At 47.6% G+C, this 22,153-nt stretch overlaps 1 protein-coding gene across 1 annotated transcript in view; it reads left to right on the forward strand.

The window, feature by feature from the left end:
• Positions 1-22,153, forward strand: part of LOC141098181 (transmembrane protein 150A-like) — a 190,884-nt gene that overhangs the window by 123,853 nt on the left and 44,878 nt on the right. Inside the window, exon 4 of the mRNA XM_073585757.1 lies at positions 16,668-16,735. Within this exon, the coding sequence (XP_073441858.1) occupies positions 16,668-16,735 (68 nt within the window). The remainder of the gene's footprint in view (positions 1-16,667; positions 16,736-22,153) is intronic.

Consider the following 22,153-nt stretch of genomic DNA (forward strand, 5'->3'; position numbering starts at 1 on the left):
AAGGAGTTGAAAAGAAGGGCTTAATTCTGACTTTACTAGCAGAGGGATAGAGTGAGCGTTATGTTGCCTCCATCCTTAAAATTTCTAGTATGGCAATCCATTATAACAAGATTGAGCAGTAGAAATTGGGGACAACAAAGCTACAGACCGGCAGAGGGCGAACACGACTCTCCACTGACTGGGGTGACCGTCATCTTATTCGAATGTCACTCAGCAATTGCAGGATAACATCAAGTGACGTACAAAAGGAATGGCAAAAGGCAGCTGGGGTGAAGTGCACGGCAAGAACAGTTCGTAACAGGCTCCTAGAGGCAGGGCTCAAATCATGTAAAGATAGAAAAAAGCCTTTTCATCAATGAGAAGCAAAGGAGAACCAGGTTGAAGTTTACCAAAGACCATAAGGATTGGACCATAGAAGACTGGAGTAAGGTAATCTCTGATGAGTCTTATTTTCAGCTTTGCCCAACACCTGGTCATCTAAGGGTCAGACTGAGACATGGATAGGCGTACAAGCCACAGTGTCTTTCACCCACTGTGAAATTTGGTGGAAGATCGGTGATGATCTGGGGTGCTTCTGCAAGGCTCTATTTGGGCAGGCTAATCTTTGCGAAAGACGCATGAATCAAGCTGCATATAAGGTTATCCTGGAAAAACCGCTGATTCCTTCTCCTCAGGCAATGTTCCCCAACTCAGGACTGGTTTTTCCAGCAGGATAATGTGCCATGCCACACGGCTAGGTCAATCCATGTGTGAATGAAGGACCACCACATCAAATCCCTGTCATGGCCAGCCTAATCTCCAGACCTGAACCCCTTTGAAAACCTCTGGAATGTAATCAAAGTAAGATGGTCACAAGCCATCAAACAAAAAACTGCTTACATTTTTGTACCAGGAGTGACATAAGGTCACCCAAAAGCAGTGTGAAAGACTGGTGGAAAGCAGCCAAGACACATGAAAGCTGTGATTTTTAAAAACCATAGTTATTTAATATAATATTGATTTCTGAGTTAAAACATTAGTATTGTTTTTTCTATGTGATTATTAACTTGTTTTCTTAGCATTATTTGAGGTCTGCAAGCACTGCATTTTTTTTGTTCTTTTGACCATTTCTCATTTTCTGAAAATAAAAATAAAATTTAGTGCGTGGACAAAACATGTCTTCGAATTTCAGTAGTTTATAGAATAAAAGAGCAATTTACATTTTACTCAAAAATATACCTATAAAGCGACAAATCAGACCAACTGAAAATTTTGCAGTGGTCTCTATTTTTATATAATTTAAGGTGTGTCCTTTATATAGATTAGTTTGTTCTCCTAAAGTTCTGTTATGGTGTGCTGCAGGAACTGTATATTTTAAGGCTTGGAAAAAAAAATCAGGCTTTTTTGAGGGGTAAGACCTCTTTGTTTTTCTATAATAGGATCTTCAGCTGTTTTTGGCAGTCGAAAGCATTTTGACACAATAAGAGTTTATCTATCCACAGTGATCAGACATCACCCATCCTGCGCATATGTAATCATGTCCATTATGGAAAATTCCCTTCAATATGCTGCTCGTAGATAGTCCATTTCAACTCGAGCTATACTACATTTTATAACCGCAGCAGCCCACTAAAAATTCCATGTTCACCATGAATATTCCCACTCCTGGTAGCTCTTGTGAATTATGAAAGATGGCTTACTGTAAATGATGACTATATTTTCCAAGCAAGCTGTGCATTTAGACTGCTAACCTTTTTTAGGTTTCTTTTGAGAAATTTAAAAATACTGGGAAAGGAATGTGTGGGAGGAAGTTTCTGGAAAGTGGTGAGCAGATTTTGCAGTAGTTCAGCCAAAATTCCATGAGTGCAAGTCGCACCTAATCCAATCCAGTATAGACTTGTTTATGTACTTCTATTCCTGGAAAAGTTTGTACTTGCTTGGTGCAGAGCAAATGTGGATATTTGTGCTCTCGTTTGGATCTGATTTGCGGTAGTCTCGCATTTCAAGTAAAAATGTTTGGGTTGTTCAGGTACCAATGCTAAAAACATTTTTAGACAAATGTAAGGAACATTGCAAGTGTCTGCAACCTGAAAAGAGGTAATTGTACTAGCAACGACTCTTGTGCCGAAGAAGATATCTAGTCGCAATCCTTCAATCTAGAGGTCTTTGGATAAGGTTATTGTAGAAGTTGATCTTATGGATCTTTACCAATTGCTAAAAGTCTAGAAACACTGGTATTTGCAACTGTACTTTCGCCTTCCCCCATGACAGCACCGCGGAGAGAGGCAATCAGCCCTTTAGGGACAGGATACCTACAGGTACCTCTCCCTCTCATCAGTTGTTTTCCTGTCCCTGACTTGGAACTTTAAGTAATGACATACCTGAAGATAAGACTGAAGAGATGGTGTCCAGGCCTGGCCAGATCAGTACAGACTGCGGGGATTCCCCTGCCAATGCTGGTGCCTTGTCCTGAAGCCAACACCGTTGGGACCGAAGGGCCTTTCAGGGAGTGTGAGGGGGGGGGGGGATGCGCAGCTGCCGCACCATGCTCTGGTGCCAGCTTCCGGGCGTCCTATCTGCGCATGCCCGGGACACACCGGATTGTGGGCCTGGGACAATAGAAGCGGAGGCCATTTCTCCTAAATGAAAATGTACAGTCCCTAATTAAAAAGGAGTGGGATAATAGAAAAAAAATATGCTGTACAGTCCTCAAAAGGAAATATCCCTTTGAAGATTTGGCATCAACATCCTGGGATAAAGTTCAAAAATTACATGTAGCTGTAGCGAAGGCTTCCAAGAAATTTGCCCTTCCCTTTGAGGACATGGGAGTTTTGATAGACCCGCTAGACAAAAAGGCTGATTCCTTCCTTAAGGGTCCATGGGAAACATCAGGGGGCAGTTTAAGACCTTGTATAGCGGCAACCTGCACGTCTAGGTCCCTAATGATATGACTAGACCAATTAGAAAAACCACTCCGGGATGGGGTATCCAGAGATAGGCTACTAGAGTCCATTCCCTTATTGCTGGGAACTGCGGCCTTCTTGGCTGATTCATCATCCAACTCTGTTTGACTGGCAGCCAAATCCGCAGCCCTCTCTAATGCAGCCCGTAGAGTACTCTGGCTTAAATGCTGGCCTGGAGACATACAAACTAAATCACAATTCTGTTCCATCCCCTCTTTTCTATTTGGTGCAACACTAGATGACATCTTTGAAAAAGCGGGGGGATAAGGGAAAGGCTTCCCTAACCTGTCCATCCCTACAAATAGAAAGACCTTTCAGAGTAAGAATTTTTTCCACAGGAGGCTGCCGAGAGCGCAAAATAGATGGGAAGAGGGGAAAAAAGAAAGTTAGAGGTTTCCCTTTGGGAGTTCCTCTTGTGTGATAGGGAGTACCTCTTGTGAGAGGAAGCCCTCAAAGTAACGGTAATTCCCAGGTGGGAAGGGGGACTATCCCGCTTCCTTTCGGCCTGGGAAAAGATTTCCAACAGTCCCTAGATACTAAGCCTAATCAAGTCTGGCCTAAGGATAGTGTCACGGAGTGACTCGACCCAACGGGTGGTCGGTCATCGGACGGCACAACTCTCATACAACGGGGATGGAATATGGGGGAGGAATGCCCTACCAATAGAGAATGAGGGACGGCCACCACCTGAGCCTGTTCCTGCATTCCCCTAATGCCCTATGCGGGTCTTTTCCCCCCGCTGCCGTCAGGATACATCGTCCCTAGTTGTCACCTATAACTGCCCTGGCTAGTGCACAGGGGATTCAGTGCAGCCCCACTGACATCCTTGGCTGACCTGAGGTGAACTGATGAGCGTGGGAAAAAGTTCAGAAACTGTGTATATTATATGTATATATTATAGACACATAGAAGGGCTCCATTATATGTCTATTTTGCAAGCCAGCGAGAAAATCTCGGCATACAGATGTGATATGGATGCTTGCATGTGCAAAAACGCAGCCACACCTTGACAACGGATGACATACGGATCACTGTTCAGGGAACATTTCTGCATATTACGACCGTAAAATACGGGCCGTATTTTTTATACGTTGTGTCTGACTCCAGCCTTAGATGCTTTCCAGGGTCAACATGTAAGAGTATTTTCGGACTATCAGGTAGTGGTAGTCTATGTGAATCATCAAGGAGGAACCACATCACTGGCCTTGATGGACATAACAGCCCAGATTTTCCAGTTGGCGGAAAGCAGTAATCTTTCTAATGGCACTCCACATACGGGGGGAGGGGGATGGGTAGAAAACCACAAGGCAGACCTCTTGAGCCACACTCAGTTGAAACATGGCGAATGGGTGCCAAAAGAACTCTCTACAATCTGGTTGAAATGTGGGGTCTCCCAGTTTTAGCTCTCTTCGCCAACATCATCAACAGGAAGGTAGTCTCATTTTGCTCCATAGATCCCAGAGGGAACCCTCAGACTCTAGATGCCTTTATGATTCCGTGGCATTGGCCTGGCCTATGGGGCCCCCCCCCCCCCCACATGGAGTGACTACAGACTCTGCTTTTTAGACTGGAAAACCCTTTAAAAGTTGTATTTTGCAGTGAATTTGGCAAAAGCACTTGTATTACTTACGCTCAGCTATTTAAATTGTTCTTTCTTGTTTGCAATAAAGCAAACTGCAGAAAGTTTACAAATCTTCTATTGCACTTATAACCCAATTTAATCATTTGCATTTTTTTTGACAATTTTTTTTTTAAATGGTGCACCTAGTTCATAAATTTGGCACAAAATTAAAAAAGCGTTATTTTTTTCATAAGGTGGAGGGGGGGATGTTTTTGTTGTTTTTTTTTTTTTTCTATCACCAAAACTCAAATCCATCTGTCTGAAATGCCGAAAATTGAAAACTAAAGTCAGAAACCTTACTTCAACCAAGCAGTGACTGGAGTGAGATGCTCAAAAAAAAAAAAAAAAGCGACAATTGGTATTTTGAATCTGCATACCTAGTTGCTTTAAACATAGTTGTCGGGGGGTGTGGGAACAAATTAAAATGATGGTTACTCTTAATTTCATATATCAATATTACACAAGATATATTACAAAGTTTCTTATTTTCATATTGGAGAATTCTGTTTTTCTCTGCCACAATTGATCAAACTTCTTAATTTTGAGGTAACATCTGTAGTCAGTGAAGACAGACTTTCCAATTACTTAGGAGATGGCAGTTTGTCTCCTCTACGATACCTTATAGCATTAAAGCAGGGTCTCTACATTTTAAAGGTGACATTAAGCACCAAACATGATATTTTAGGTGTTACAACCGACCCTGTCTGGGTCCTTGGTGTTTGTTCAGCTATAGGTGGTTAATGCTAATCTACAGCTCCTCACATTCAACTTTCATGTCACACTCAACTCTTCAAACAAAGTGACATACTTGCTCGATCTTGTCCACAGTACCTGGAAAATCTCTGTTGCCGCCACCACTTGGTGTACACTGCGTACTGATTAGTACTAAATGGACAGTTTGTCAGTGGACAACTTACTACTCCCAAGAATTGCTTGGGGGTTCTCTAGGGCAACAAGGCCAAACTAGTAAAGTATTATAATATACAGTCTTTTTAACTTGTATTTCATAAAAATGCACACCTGAAAATAAGCAAATTTGTAATAAGGTTTGTTATCCGAGATTTGCTCCTTTCTCTGCCAAAATGGATTAATCATTATCAAAATTCTGAGGTAAAATCTGTATTCAGTGAAGACTTTCCAATTACTGAGAGAGGAGATGGCAGTTGGTATGGACAAAATTCCATGTAGATGGGAAGAATGAGGAGCTACAGACAGCTCCTCCCGCTTTATGTGCAAGTCTGACAGCCTTGTTCTGGCTCTCACTTCTGTGGAGTTGTGACTTCCTTTTTGCCCAGCAAACTGGAGCTGTCCGGCCGGTCACAACTTACAGAAGACCAACTGGAGGGGTGCCGAGAACAGATGAAGATAGCAGCTGGAAAGTATAAAACTAGGGGCAGGGAACTTAGATTAGAGACATCACATATTTTCCCATAAAGGGGATTCCTCTGTCTGGTTTTTATTGATGTTCAATATGAACATATTAATTATCAAATATTGCACCTGGAGCCTTATTATAATGCAGAAGCGCACAACCTGCCCACCAAGCCAATCTGTGCTGCCTCCAACCATATAGACAGAGTTAACCTGTCTGACGAGCATTTTTCTATGAGGACAGCCGAAAACAGAAGAGTAGTGGCAAGTAGTTGGGGAACAGGGGCTGGCAAGTACTAATGATGCCCTGTTTAGACATATCTGCACACCTCGTATCAGGAGAATGGGATTTCTGGACCAGTTTGGCACTCCAGAAAGTAGTATGTGAATTGGACAAGTGGCCTTCCGTGTCTGTGGCTCGCTTCACTGTTGGCAGTAAGCAAAATCCCTTGATCTATTCTAGAGCCATATGCATGTCCTCCTCCTCTTTTGGGCCTATTAACAAATTTTTATGAGGATTTAAAGTAGATTTCACTGCAAATCCACACAAAAATGCTTCAAATATGTCTCAATTAAGCTTCCTATTAGTTTTACTGTGTAAAGTTCAAATTGGCGTGAAGGAACAGCACTGTGCGCGCAAAAGGGTTTTCCCATTAAAACTAGTTAAAAGCTTATCCAGATAAGTGATGCTGAGTTAGGAGCCGAATCTATTTTCTAAAACCTTGTTGGAAAAAAAGAACCCTCTGAACGTGCCATTAGAGTGCCGATTCACAGAGTTTTGTAAGTAGAATCTGTTCCTCTCGGACATTTTTGGCATATATTTTGGATATGCCACAAATATCACAGAAGATAATACCTTTTTTAATTTTTTTTTTTTTTTTGTGTGACTCCCGATTAGTTTAGTGTGACAATGTGGCCCTTAGACCAAAAAAGGTTGTACACACCTGATATAAGGGATACACATTAGGATCTGTAACCCCCTTTCAGCTAGGTCTCTGACACCAGAGAGGGCCATAAGAGGACAAAAAACTGGTACTTGGTAGATAAGAGATTAGTTGGTTACAGACTTTGCGTTGGAGGTGTTGCGCCTTTGTGCCTAATTCGGCAAAGTTGAGGGACCACTGCCGGAGGGAGCTGTAACCCTGATAGTACCCTGATTGTGCCCATCTTTTACAGGTTACCTGCACGTTGTGCTACCAACTGCTTCCTACTGAAATGATGACCTTGTTGTAATTATGTCAGCACCGTCGCGACTGGTCCCACTGGCCCCGCCGCCGCTCCTGCTTCCGGCCTGGGTTCCTCCTGCCTCTCTGCTCCAGCGCGCGCCTTCGATCTTCCTCCTTTCCGGCAGGCGGCTTCCCGGCGCGCTCCTCCTCTACCCTCGGCCGCGCGCATGGTGCCAGACCGCGCGTCCGTGCAGTATGGACGCCCTCCAGCCTGACCTGACACGGACTCACCGCCTGGCCAATCAGAGGCTACCATCAGGTATTTCAGGCCGTCCTCCCTTAGGGGAGGTGCCTGACTATCGAGTTACTCCTCGCTGTGTCTAGGCCCTGCTCGCTGCTGTTAGCCTCTTGCACCAGCTCGCTCTCCCGGCTCCCGTGTCCCTCTCGCCTGTTTCCCTGCTAACCCTTCTGTGTGTTTACCTTTTTACAGTCCACTGTACACCTGCCTCAGCCTGGTTCCCGCTGTCCTCCTTCGTCCGCAGATACACTCTCTCCATTCCCTGGTCCTTGGTTCCTCCGGACGTCTCGCTTGGTTCCCCTCTGCTCCTCTGCTCATCTTCTCGAGCCGACCCCTGGTCCTGGCTGCCGTGACGTTTGAACTTCTTGAGCCTGCTCCCAAACGGTCCCTGTATAGGGGTCGGTCCACCTGGTGCGCTCGCTCGGGGAGGGTTCGACGTCACGGTCCAGTGGGTCCACTCTTGCTCCCGTCTCCAGTAGCGTAACAGAATAGTCAGGCCATGGACGCCGCCGGGGCCGCCGCCCAAAAAGAGTTAGTGTTCCTACGAGAGAACCAAACCCGTATAATGTCTTTTATGAAGACTATGGACTCCTGCCTGTCTGCCTTGCAGGCCGCAGATCCCAGCAACGCCTCCCAATTGGCCAGTCTTCAGCAGAAGCTGGGTCATCAACGAGATACCCAGGCCCATATTCTCTCCTACATGGCTTCGGTCGACGATCGGCTGCTCTCCCTCCAGTCAGCAGCCGCACGAGACCTGTCTCGCAGCCCAGATCCTGTACCTGTCCCGTCCCCTAGGCTTGGAAAACCGCCACGGTGTGGCGGCGACCCAAAGTTGTGCAGGGGTTTTTTGAATCATTGCAGGTTGCACTTTGAACTCCTACCTCAGAAGTATCCCACTGACCGGGCAAAAGTAGCTTTCATTGTGTCCCATTTAGAAGGAGAGGCTCTCTCGTGGGTGAATCCCTTGTGGGTGCGGGACGATCCCATAGTCTCTAGTGTCCAGACCTTCACGGACACGTTTCGCAAAGTTTTTGATGAGCCCGGCTTTTTCTGCCTCACTCAGGGTTCTCTTACGGTCGGACAATACACCATCCGGTTCCGCACCTTGGCCTCTGAGTTGGGGTGGAGTAATGAGGATTTGGTTGGGACCTTCTGGCGTGGTCTCTCAGGCAAAATTAAGGACGAACTGGCGGGGCGAGATACCCCGGCTACCTTGGAGGATCTCATTTCTTTGGCCACACGGATTAACCTCCGGTTCCAGGAACTCGCCCGTGAGGCCGCTAGGGAGAGGAGACCGCTTAGACCTTCTTCTCTTCACAGGCCATCCAGTCCACGTCCTCTTGGTTCGTCCTCCAGTCCGGCGCCAGAGCCGATGCAAGTAGATCGGGTCAAGTTGGCAGAACAGCGCTGGAGGGAGAGGTTGACGGAGGGCTTGTGCCTGTATTGTGGCAGCGCGTCTCACTTCCTGCGTTCTTGTCCTGAGAGGCCGGGAAACTCCTCCACCTAGGCCAGGTAAGAGAGGCCGTCCTAGGTGTGTCTCACTCCTCTCATCCTCTTACTATTTCTGTACAGCTGGTTTTTGGTTAGAGACGTGGTTCGGAGGTGGCCTATGTGGACTCGGCGCGGCGGGGAACTAAATCCGGTTGAAGGAGGTGAAGAAGTACCAGATTCCCGTGATTACTCTGAAGACTCCACGTGTTATCGCCTCTGTTGATGGGAGACCTTTACAAGTATCTGTGTCCCTGGTTACGGAGGAGGTGCGTCTGCAAGTCGGGGCCTTGCACCAGGAGCTGATCGCATTCTATGTCCTACCAAACCTGTCTCACGCTCTGCTACTTGGCCTTTCCTGGCTTAAGACACATGAACCCGTTTTGGATTGGCACTCCGGTGAAGTCCTCCGCTGGGGTCATCCTTGCCAAGAGAGGTGCCTAGGTTCCGTTCTTCCTGTCACTCCTCTCCCAGTCTCCTTGGGTCCTGCGGGCTTACCTGCCGCATACTGGTTGTTTTCTGACGTGTTCGATAAGAAGTAGGCAGACACTTACCCCGCATCGCCCGTATGATTGTCCTATTGATCTACGACCCGGGACCACTCCGCCCAGGGGGCAAATTTATCCCTGTCTCCAGCTGAGACTACGGCCATGTCCGACTACATCTGTGATAACTTACCCAGAGGGTTCATACGGAAGTCTTCGTCTCCTGCCGGTGCCGGGTTCTTCTTTGTGAAAAAGGAAGCTTCACTCCGACCTTGCATTGATTTCCGGGGATTAAACAACATTACGATAAAGAATAAATATCCCTTGCCTCTCATTCATGAACTCTTCGACCGCTTACGTGGAGCCCACATCTTCACGAAGTTGGACCTACGCGGAGCCTATAATCTCGTCTGCATTTGCTCCGGCGATGAATGGAAAACTGCCTTTAACACCCGGGACGGGCGTTATGAATATCTTGTTATGCCCTTCGGCCTTTGTAATGCTCCTGCGGTGTTTCAGGAATTCGTTAATGACATCTTCCGAGACCTGCTGTACTCCTGCGTGGTCGTGTATCTAGACGACATCCTTATTTTTTTCCTCGGATCTGGCGTCCCACAGGAGGTGTGTTCGTCTGGTACTGCAGCGCCTACGGGAGAATCATCTCTACGCGAAGCTTGAGAAGTGTCTCTTCGAGCAGTCTTCGTTGCCCTTCTTGGGCTACATTGTTTCGGATTCTGGGCTGGAAATGGATCCTGAAAAATTGTCGGCAATTCTTCAATGGCACCGTCCGGTGGGGGTCAAGGCGATCCAACGGTTCCTCGGCTTCGCCAATTACTATCGTCAATTTGTGCCACATTTTTCATCTCTCATCAAACCCATTTCCAGTCTTACTCGCAAGGGCACCAACTCCTCGCTCTGGCCTCCAGAGGCTCAAGAGGCCTTTTCCAGTTTGAAACAAGCCTTTGCGACAGCACCTGTGCTCCACCGACCCGAGGCTAACAAGCCATTCGTTTTGGAGGTAGATGCTTCATCCATGAGAGCAGGTGCAGTTCCTCTGAGATCCCCGTCCGGACGACTGGTTACCTGTTGGTTCTTCTCAAAGGCCTTCTCTCCTGCTGAGTGTAATTACTCCATCGGGGACCGCGAGTTGTTAGCCATAAAATTGGCACTGGAGGAGTGGCGCTATCTTCTTGAGGGATCGGTCCACCCGTTTACCATGTTTACTGATCACAAAAATCTAGCGTACCTCCAGTCAGCCCACAGACTGAACCCCCCGGCAAGCCAGATGGTCTCTTTTTTGGCTGGTTCGATTTTGAGCTGCGTTTTCGTCCCGGACCTAAAAACGTCAAGGCTGATGCATTGTCCCGCTCTCTGCAGTCTCCTGATTTGGTGGAGGAACCGACTCACATCGATCCGGCCAAGATCATCATGGTGGCCCCTGTCAGACTGATTACTCCTCCTCCAGGCAAGACCTACGTTTCTGAGGCAGACAGAAAAGAGGTGCTGCATTGGGGACATTCCTCTAAACTTTCTGGGCATGTCGGAGTCAAGAAGACACTGGATCTCATTGCTCGTTTTTATTGGTGGCCTTCACTTCGCCAGGATGTGATTGACTTCACGGCATCTTGTCCCTCTTGTGCTAAGATCAAGGTTCCTAGACGGCCACCCTCCGGTCTTCTGCTTCCTCTGCCAATCCCCTCGGTTCCATGGCAACATGTAGCTTTGGATTTCGTCACCGATTTGCCGAACTCATCCGGATGTACGACTATCCTGGTCGCAGTCGATCGCTTCTCTAAGATGGCCCACTTTATTCCTCTTCCAGCACTGCCCTCTGCTCCAGAGTTGGTGAAGATCTTTATCCAGCATGTCTTCCGCCTTCACTGCTTCCCACAGCATATTGTCTCTGATCGTGGTGTGCCATTCACCTCTTGGTTTTGGAGAGCCTTATGTAAACTGCTGGACGTTAGATTGGACTTTTCTTCCGCATACCACCCTCAGTACATCGGGCAAGTGGAACGCGTCAATCAGGTGCTAGCATCATACTTACGCCTGTTCTCTAATGCTCACCAAGATAACTGGGTCCATCTCTTCCCCTGGGCAGAATTCTCCTACAATAATCATTCCAGCGAGTCCTCAGCCAAGTCTCCATTTTTTGTGGTGTTTGGGATGCATCCAGGTATTCCGCTACCGATATCCACTACCTCTGGTTTGCCTGCAGCAGATTAGAGTTCTCCAAAGTTTTGGCCCGAGACTAAAGAAGCTCTCAAGAAGTCCGTGGAGCGCATGAAGAGACACGCTGACAAGAGACGCTTGGACTCTCCGACTTATCTCCCGGGACAACAAGTTTGGCTTTCGGCCAAGTATATTAGGCTAAAGCTTCCTTCCTACAAGTTAGGACCTCGCTACATTGGGCCTTTCAAGATTCTCAAACGCATCAACAATGTGTCCTACCGGTTGGAGTTGCCTGCCTTGCTCCGAGTTCCCAACACCTTCCACGTCTCTCTCCTTAAGCCAAACTCTTCCCCTCCACCTGTCAGCTCTGATGATGTTTTTGAGGTGAGAGACATTTTGTCCTCAAAGGTTAAGGGGTAAAACATTTTTTCTCATCGATTTTGGAAGGTTTTCGGTCCCGAGGAGAGATCCTGGGAGCCGCAAGAGAACATCAATGCTCCACGCATCCTTAGGAGGTTTCTATCCAGACACAGTAGAGGGGGGTGTAAGAGAGGGGGTACTGTCAGCACCGTCGCAACTGGTCCCGCTGCCCCTGCCGCCTCCATACTCACCGCTGGCTGCGCCGCCGCTTCTGCTTCCGGCCTGGGTTCCTCCTGCCTCTCGGCTCCAGCGCGCGCCTCCGGTCTTCCTCCTTTCCGGCGGGCGGCTTCCCGGCGCGCTCCTCCTCTACCCTCGGCTGCGTGCACTGTGCCTCTGCCCACGCGCCAGGGTGCCAGACCGCGCGTCCGTGCAGTATGGACACCCTCCAGCCTGACCTGACCCGGACTCAACGCCTGGCCAATCAGAGGCTACCATCAGGTATTTCAGGCCGCCCTCCCTTAGGGGAGGCGCCTGACTATCGAGTTACTCCTCACTGTGTCTGGGCCCTGCTCGCTGCTGTTAGCCCCTTGCTCCAGCTCGCTCTCCCGGCTCCCGTGTCCCTCTCGCCTGTTTCCCTGCTAACCCTTCTGTGTGTTTTCCTTTTTACAGTCCGCTGTACCCCTGCCTCCGCCTGGTTCCCGCTGTCCTCCTTCGTCCGCAGGTACACTCTCTCCATTCCCTGGTTCCTCCGGACGTCTCGCTTGGTTCCCCTCTGCTCCTCTGCTGCTCATCTTCTCGAGCCGACCCCTGGTCCTGGCTGCCGTGACGTTTGAACTCCTTGAGCCTGCTCCCAAACGGTCCCTGTATAGGGGTCGGTCCACGTGGTGCGCTCGCTCGGGGAGGGTTCGACGCCACGGTCCAGTGGGTCCACTCTTGCTCTCGTCTCCAGTAGCGTAACAAATTGTATACGTTTATGAATTATGCAGAATGTCTGATGTCACTTGTATGATCTAATATATACTGTGATTGGACTCTGAAAGTGTTAACATGAAATTCAGATCTGAGGGTCCTGGCTTCCTGTCTCCACTGTCTGGAAACTAGGCGAAAGGTTAGTCTTGTGCAATAAAAATCCTCCTAGCTAAAAGCTTTGAAGAAGATAAATATTTTATTTAATTTGTACTGGTGGCGATGGAGCTGCCTGGCTCCATGAAATACCTAACCCGCTTACACTGACCTCTCATGCTTTTGGGATAAGTACAGGATTTACAGCAGGTTGGGTGGAAAATGTCTTTGTAAAATACTTTGTTTTATGAACAACATATTCAGATCTGTCACGTTCTCATACCTTTTAAAGGGAATCTGTCAGCACGTTTTTCTATGTAATCTGATAGAAGCATGATGTGTTGGCAGAGACTTTGAATCCAGCTTTGTATACCTTACTGGGTGCAGCTGTTGTGATAGTTAATTTCCTCTGCTGCAGATCTAGCTGTGCTTGGAATTCTGAGCCTTGTATAACCCCGCCCAAACCACTGATTTGTACCCATGCTCCATTTACGCAGAAAGCTGCCAATCGGTAGGGCGGGGTTACACAGAGCAGCAGGACTAAAGGCCCCGTCACACACAGCGATCTCGCTAGCGAGATCGCTGATTTTGTGACGCCACAGCGATCTCGCCAGCGAGATCGCTGTGTGTGACGGGGATCAGCGACCGGCCCCCTGCTGGTTATCGCTGATCGTGCTCGATCGGCCTGGGCCGTTTTTCGATCGCTGGTCTCCCGCTGCCCAGCACGCATCGCTGTGTGTGGCAACGAGAGATCAGCGATGCTGATTTCTAATGTAAACATCGGGTATCTAGGAGCCACGCGGCTCCTGGATACCTGATGTTTACATTAGAAACCAGCATTGCTGGTCCTGATCGCTGGGGCTGTCTTGTGACAGCTCACCAGCGATCAGCCTAACGATGTCCCAGCGATCCCATCATGTCAGATCGTTGGGGGGATCGCTGGGACATCGTTATGTATAACGGGGCCTTAAGAGGCACAGGACACCTAGTCCTATTGTGATAATCTCCTGCTAATAAAACATTGATTTTACTGAAATGGCAAAACACAGACCAGTAAGTAATCTGGGTCTCTGCTGCATTGTGCTGCTCTCAGATTGGATAGCAAAAACCTGGGCACAGATTCCCTTTAAAGGAAACTTGTCACCAGATTCGTGATACCTGAAACACAGGAAGCTTGTCTCAGGCACTGAATGTTATTTCAGCAATGTATTTTACTTGGAAACGCTACAGCATTTGAGGGGATGTCTCACATGACACTCTGAAAAGTTAGCCGGGGACTCTGCATCTGAGATAACTAGTCCAAGACAGGTCCCCAGCAGCTTCTAAAGGCCCCGTCACACACAGCGAGATCGCTGATTTTGTGACGCATCAGCAATCTCCAGCAATATCGCTGTGTGTGACTGGGATCAGGGACCGGCCCCCCCTGCCAGGTATCGCTGATCGTGCAGGATCGTCCTGGGCCATTTTTTGATCGTTGGTCTCCCGCTGGCCAGCGCGCATCGCTGTGTGTGGCAGCGAGAGACCAGCGATCAGCGACACTGGTTTCCAACGTAAACATCGGGTATCTAAGAGCCGCGCAGCTCTTGGATACCCGCTGTTTACATTGGAAACCAGCTTGCTCGCTGGTACTGATCGCTGGAGGGGCTGTCTGACGATGTCCCAGCTATCTCATCTATGTCGGATCGTTGGTGGGTGTAACGAATGGAAGCGGGGGCAGAGATGGTGAAGTTCACTTTCGTTTTTATTTTTTAAGTGGAACCTCGGGACCACGGTCCGGGGGGCTCCGAAGGGGGCGTAACTAGTGGGCCCCGGGCACCTGTAGTAAAGCCCCTCAGGCAGGGCCAGAATGGAATACCCGGAGGACACAGGTGCTACCTCCAGTTAGACCCCGAACACGTGGCAGCTGTCCCAGCGGGACCAAAAGAGATCACAAAAGTTACAGCAGAGTCTGTAATGCGCTGGGTCCTGGATCCGGTTAGTTGGTAAGGAGTTGGTTCCAGTGACCTTCACACACAGTCCTTGGACTCGGATGGCTGTAGGCGGAACGGGATGGCTTAGGCCCAGATGGTTGCTGATATAACCAGGTAACACAGGATACTGATATGCTGTGGAAATAGAGAGCATTAGACAATGCACAGAGACTGCAGATGCAGCGCAGACAGGTTAGCATGAGAACCGGATGTAGCAATGATAGATACTTGTTGCTCCGGCGCTCTCCCTATGGAGGAGATTCCAGAAATAGCAGCCAGTGCGCTGCCATTGGTTGATTGCATTTTTTGAATAATGCATGTCGCCCCTTTTAAGAAGGCAAGAGAGGGGGCGGGCATGCCCTTAGGCTGTGTGCACACGCTGTGGATTTAAGTGCGGATTCATTCGCGCGGATTTTGTAAAATCCGCAGGTGAAACCGCAGGTCAAAAGACCTGCGGATTGCTCTGCGGTTTTGCCCTGCGGTTTTTCATCTCCTCAATGGAGGAGATGGGAAAACCGCAGCGGAATCCGCAGAAAGAATAGACATGTCAATTCTTTCTGCGGATTGAAAACCGCAGATAATCTGCGCGGAAAATTCCGTACCGTCTGCATTGCGGTTTTTGATTCCCATAGGGAATCATGGTACTGTACACCGCAGCAAAAACTGCTGTGGGTCCGCAGCAGCCAAAACCGCTGCGGAACCACAGCAAAATCCGCAGCGTGTGCACACAGCCTAATAGCCTTAGCTACAGATCTCCTCACAGGATGCCAGGAGGAGGAGGAGGCGGCAGGAGGGAGGACAGAACACTGAGCAGCAGCATGAGAGGCTCGAGGTGAGTTCCCAGAACGGAGAGCAGCTGCAGGCCTGGACGGGGGCCAGGTGTAACAGCGGCAGACCTGGGCACAGCGCCAGGACGGGGACCAGGTGTAACAGTGGAATCGCTGGGACATTGTGTAACGGGGCCTTTACTCCTGTGACTTAAAGGTCCCTTCCTGTGTTTAGGTGTTGAGAGAGACCTGAAATCTTGGGTGGTGGAGTGAGGAGGAGAAATAGATGGGGGGGGTCAGCCTCCGAGTAGTCATCTGAGATGCTTCCCAGGATGGCTTTACAATGTTTTCTCTGAAGCGATGAAGCAGTTTTAAATGAAAACATATGCAGCTACAATAATGCAGCCAGTTTCTCATTCATTCTTCCAGTAGTTTGCTCACCATGAATTATCTGACCAATTCCCATTTGACGTAGATCAGCATGGTCCGAGTTCCTGATCTGTGTCTAGCTGTTGGACAACTGGCTACAGCACTGGCTTTTTCCCCAACAGGAGCACGCCCCCTTACTAAGCTCTCCTCCGTTATCAAGTACCGCCCTCGGGGGTCTGCAGGGTGCAGACCAAATATAATGTTCGCTGGAAGATCTCCACTGTTTCTGGATCTTGCAGAAAATCTTGTAGAGTCTGCAGTTGCTTTTGGCAAGGTTTCATAGTGCATTGATTAATGTGCCTAAATCAAAAGTGCGGGACAGAGAATTTTGACTTGAATAAGAATCTGATTACAGTTGATATCAAGGATCTTGCTGTAACTTGTATTACAATGATTTGCAGCAGTAGACTTGTAATATGTGAACATTTACTTATGGTATTCTTGAAACCAAAGACTTATTGTCAGAAAAACTCCATGCTGCTGCTGTCAGAAACCTATTAACCTTCATTAAACTGCTGTTTTTTCCTTTCTTCCAGCAAATGTGGAAACCTTCCTCCAGAGAGCTGTTTCTTCAGCCTTATATGCAGCCTAGGAGCATTCATGGGTAAGTGGATGTGTTCCAAAATCTAGTAATGTTCATTGTGCTAATATACAGTATATATATGACATCATCGTAAGGCACAGTCTCACAATTATTGCCAAGACTTTAAAGGGAACCTGTGAGGTTCCTGTGCCCTCCAACCCATTCACTTATGTATCAGTAAGTGCCCAGCCATCCCTGTATAACGTTTTTAGGTAAACATTAAGTTTAAAAAAGCATTTATAATGTCCCTGTTTCCTCTCCTAATTAGGCCTTTGACTATTCAATGGGGCGTTGGTGTCCCCACACTGGTCAGCGCTCTTTCCATGTTATCATGCCCCTGTGGGTGTGATAACAACATACATCGCCAGCCCCTGCAAAGCCCGTGCACGCCCACTTCACATCTCGGCAGTGTCCCTTTCCCTCTACATCGGTGTTTACGCTTCCTGGCTTCAGAGGTGCACTGTGCATGACCGGAGGCCATCTTCTGAACTTCAGTCATGCGCAGTGTGCCTGACAAGCTAGGTGTACGGTTCTACAGCTTCAGATATGCAATGCGCATAATCGGAGGCCATCTTCTGAACTTCCAGTCATGCACAGTGCGCCTCTGAAGACGGGAAGCATACACTCTGCTTCAGTGATGCTGCCAAAATGCGAGATTTGCAGTGGCTGGCGATGACGACAGCTCCTGCAAATTATATTATCATGGCCTCAGGGTTGTGATAACATGGAAACAGGGCTGACTAGTCTTGGGCAACTAACGCCCAACAACTAATTGGCTTAGAAAACGGGGACAAAATAAATGCGTTTATAAAACCTAATTTTTACTTTATACATGGCTGGTTAGTCAGGGAATTTACTGATGCATATATAAATGGTACTGGGTTTGAGGGCTTGGGAACCTGACAGGCTCCCTTTAAAGTGAGTCTGGCAGCTGATACATGCTGCCCAATCTATGCGCAACAGGCACTGGCTGCATAATCTCAGTTATGTACTGACCCTGGCGCGCTGCAGCATTTTAGAGAACACTTTAAAAACCACTAGGGGGGACCAAGCAGCCCTGTAGACTAGTCACAGGCGAGTCCTCAGCGGCTTCTCTCCACCTGCCGGTCAATTCACGGCAGTTAGGGAGAAGCCACCAAAGACCCATCTTTCTGACTAGTCTCCTATTTCAGCTATGTTCTCGGCAGCTTTTAAAGTATGTTTTTCTCTAAAACGTCGCTGTGCTCGAGTCATGGGTACCTGAATGGCAACATACAGCCAGTGTCTAATGTGTGCGGCCTAAGGATTAAGGAAACAAACCTGTTTCAGCTGTCAGGTTCACTTTAGTAGAAAATGGGAAGAATCACAGAATACATGCAGAAAAGAAAAGTGTATGGCATGTTATCTGCTGCATTATGTGAATATAATATAGACTATGGTATGTCTGACATGGGTTAGTCTGCAGGTGGAGAGGGCCCTTGCCACAGCTTCCTGTTGTCTATTAGATGATGGCATGTAAGGCACAAAACTAATGGGTTAATTATTGTTGAATTGCAATATACAGGGTAACGTACAGTAGTTCTCTGAGCTATTAAATTTTATGATGCTGTAGGAAGTATGACACCAGAAGAGATGTCCCAAAAAAAGTAGGCCATCAGGTGCTAAATACCTAAGCACCACACAATATCCCTTTTTACACAGGTGGGCTGCAGTGAAACCATTCCTCTCAATTTTCCTAGAGGTGTGTACCACAATTATTGCTAGTTTTAAAGAATTTCTAAAAAGAGGCATCTCCTCTAGGGCCCTGCTTGGTGGGCAGATTCCCAGTTGGCCTACACAGAGAAAGTAGAGACTGCACTTCTAATGACATCCCTGTATTGTCCATGCTGTCTGAGGAGAAGGATCTGTAATGGCTTCATCAGAGAGGAGCTTGTCAGGCTTTCCCTGTGCACTGCACTTCCTCCAATCACATGTTCCAGTGCAGAAGTAGGGAAACTATTGCTGCTGGCAGGGGAACGCTAGTTTAGGGTTACGTTTTACCTGCCAGCTGAGAGGTGGTGAGAAGAGAGCAATGAAAATGCTGGTGGGGCAGAGGGGTGGAAGTGGTACCAATGGGGGTAGGTGAGAAAAGGACAATACTGCTATGAGTGGGGAGGGGGTTAGGACAATAATTCTACTATTGGGGAATGCAATAAATCCACATGGCCTCTGCACTTTAAGTGAAATAAGTTGCTTTATTACATTATATGTAATTTATTACATATATTTCTGATTATCATGAAGAATATAGTAATAGTCATTGTTTAAGTCTTCACCTGATGTAATACTTTGATTATGTGGATTTCTGCATTGTTGGGAGACTGATAAGCTGACACGGTGTGCACCTTGAAGTTTCTCAGAGTAACTCTCCTGTTGAATCAGCAATTGTCATGCTGTGATGGTCTTCAGTAAGGAAGGGGGCCTCAAATTGTCCCTGGAGCTGGAACCCTAACTATCCCTGTCCCAGGGGGTACTCTTAAAGGTGGAGAGGCCTGAGTCTCCGACCTTACTATGCTCCTGTAAAAACCCTAATCTGTCCCCTCCCACAGCCCATGAGGCATGGGACCGAAACGAAAAGTAAACCAGACTCAAAGACAAAACAAGGATAACAGAAAACCTCGATCATACAAAAGCACTATCCAACAATAGGGAGGAGGATAGGGACTGGGAGGAATAATCTAAATGGTAAAAGGCAACAGGAGATAAATACACACGTACAACAGCAACCGACAGAACACCACAACCCAACAACTTAGCTTTAGCACACAGCACAGGAAGACCAATCTTCAATAGGAATAATGAACTCCTAGGAAGAGCAAGGAAGCTGAGCTTTCATCGGCAGGACGATGAGGGTTTGGCCAGGTTTTATAAGAAGAGTTAACAACCACATCAGAAACATATAAGAGCCCTTATTAACCACGGAGGACCGTGAAGCCTAGCAAAAGCCATGAAGGAGAAATTCCTCCAACAACTTGGTACAAGAAAAAATACTTTATTGATTAAAAAAACAAGTTCATAAATATATACGGTATATGTATGTATGTTTGTGTGTGTATGTATGTGTATGTATGTATGTGTGTGTATATATATATATATATATATATATATATATATATCCCTCTGAAGATAATGACAGACCATACAGAAAAAAAGCAAACACTGGATGGATACAGATGTCGATAAACATCAGATGTATGATATATAGCCTGATTATGATATACTAATACTAGTTTATTGCTGTATTGTGGTGTGTGGCGCTGCTAGGGAGTTTATTGCTGTTATGTGGTGCGTGGCTCTGCTAGGGAGTTTATTGCTGTATTGTGGTGTATGGCTCTGCTAGGGAGTTTATTGCTGTATTGTGGTTTATGGCTCTGCTAGGGAGTTTATTGCTGTACTGTGGTGTATGGCGCTGCTAGGGAGTTTATTGCTGTACTGTGGTGTGTGGAGCTGCTAGGGAGTTTACTTCTGTACTGTGGTGTATGGCGCTGCTAGGGAGTTTATTGCTGTACTGTGGTGTATGGCGCTGCTAGGGAGTTTATTGCTGTACTGTGGTGTGTGGAGCTGCTAGGGAGTTTACTTCTGTACTGTGGTGTATGGCGCTGCTAGGGAGTTTATTGCTGTACTGTGGTGTATGGCGCTGCTAGGGAGTTTATTGCTGTACTGTGGTATATGGCGCTGCTAGGGAGTTTATTGCTGCTGTACTGTGGTGTGTGGCACTGCTAGGGAGTTTATTGCTGCTGTACTGTGGTGTGTGGCACTGCTAGGGAGTTTACTGCTGTACTGTGGTGTATGGCGCTGCTAGGGAGTTTATTGCTGTATCGTGGTGTGTGGAGCTGCTAGGGAGTTTATTGCTGTACTGTGGTATATGGCGCTGCTAGGGAGTTTATTGCTGCTGTACTGTGGTGTATGGCGCTGCTAGGGAGTTTACTGCTGTACTGTGGTGTATGGCGCTGCTAGGGAGTTTACTGCTGTACTGTGGTGTATGGCGCTGCTAGGGAGTTTATTGCTGTACTGTGGTATATGGCACTGCTAGGGAGTTTATTATTGTACTGGGGTAAATGGCGCTGCTAGGGAGTTTATTGCTGTACTGTGGTGTATGGCTCTGCTAGGGAGTTTACTGTTGTACTGGGGTAAATGGCGCTGCTAGGGAGTTTATTGCTGCTGTACTGTGGTGTGTGGCGCTGCTAGGGAGTTTATTGCTGTACTGTGGTATATGGTGCTGCTAGGGAGTTTACTGTTGTACTGGGGTAAATGGTGCTGCTAGGGAGTTTATTGCTGCTGTACTGTGGTGTATGGCGCTGCTAGGGAGTTTATTGCTGTACTGTGGTATATGGCGCTGCTAGGGAGTTTATTGTTGTACTGGGGTAAATGGCGCTGCTAGGGAGTTTATTGCTGTACTGTGGTGTATGGCTCTGCTAGGGAGTTTATTGCTGTACTGTGGTGTATGGTGCTGCTAGGGAGTTTATTGCTGCTGTACTGTGGTATATGGTGCTGCTAGGGAGTTTACTGTTGTACTGGGGTAAATGGCGCTGCTAGGGAGTTTATTGCTGCTGTACTGTGGTGTATGGCGCTGCTAGGGAGTTTATTGCTGTACTGTGGTATATGGTGCTGCTAGGGAGTTTACTGTTGTACTGGGGTAAATGGCGCTGCTAGGGAGTTTATTGCTGTACTGTGGTGTATGGCTCTGCTAGGGAGTTTATTGCTGTACTGTGGTGTATGGTGCTGCTAGGGAGTTTATTGCTGCTGTACTGTGGTATATGGTGCTGCTAGGGAGTTTACTGTTGTACTGGGGTAAATGGCGCTGCTAGGGAGTTTATTGCTGCTGTACTGTGGTGTGTGGCGCTGCTAGGGAGTTTATTGCTGTACTGTGGTATATGGTGCTGCTAGGGAGTTTACTGTTGTACTGGGGTAAATGGCGCTGCTAGGGAGTTTATTGCTGCTGTACTGTGGTGTATGGCGCTGCTAGGGAGTTTATTGCTGTACTGTGGTATATGGCGCTGCTAGGGAGTTAATTGTTGTACTGTGGTAAATGGCGCTGCTAGGGAGTTTATTGCTGTACTGTGGTGTATGGCTCTGCTAGGGAATTTATTGCTGTACTGTGGTGTATGGTGCTGCTAGGGAGTTTATTGCTGCTGTACTGTGGTATATGGTGCTGCTAGGGAGTTTACTGTTGTACTGGGGTAAATGGCGCTGCTAGGGAGTTTATTGCTGCTGTACTGTGGTGTATGGCGCTGCTAGGGAGTTTATTGCTGTACTGTGGTATATGGTGCTGCTAGGGAGTTTACTGTTGTACTGGGGTAAATGGCGCTGCTAGGGAGTTTATTGCTGCTGTACTGTGGTATATGGCGCTGCTAGGGAGTTTATTGCTGTACTGTGGTATATGGTGCTGCTAGGGAGTTCACTGTTGTACTGGGGTAAATG

Source organism: Dendrobates tinctorius, unplaced genomic scaffold (assembly GCF_039654945.1).
Source record: "Dendrobates tinctorius isolate UK_male_01 unplaced genomic scaffold, ASM3965494v1 ptg000089l, whole genome shotgun sequence".
Taxonomy (NCBI): domain Eukaryota; kingdom Metazoa; phylum Chordata; class Amphibia; order Anura; family Dendrobatidae; genus Dendrobates; species Dendrobates tinctorius.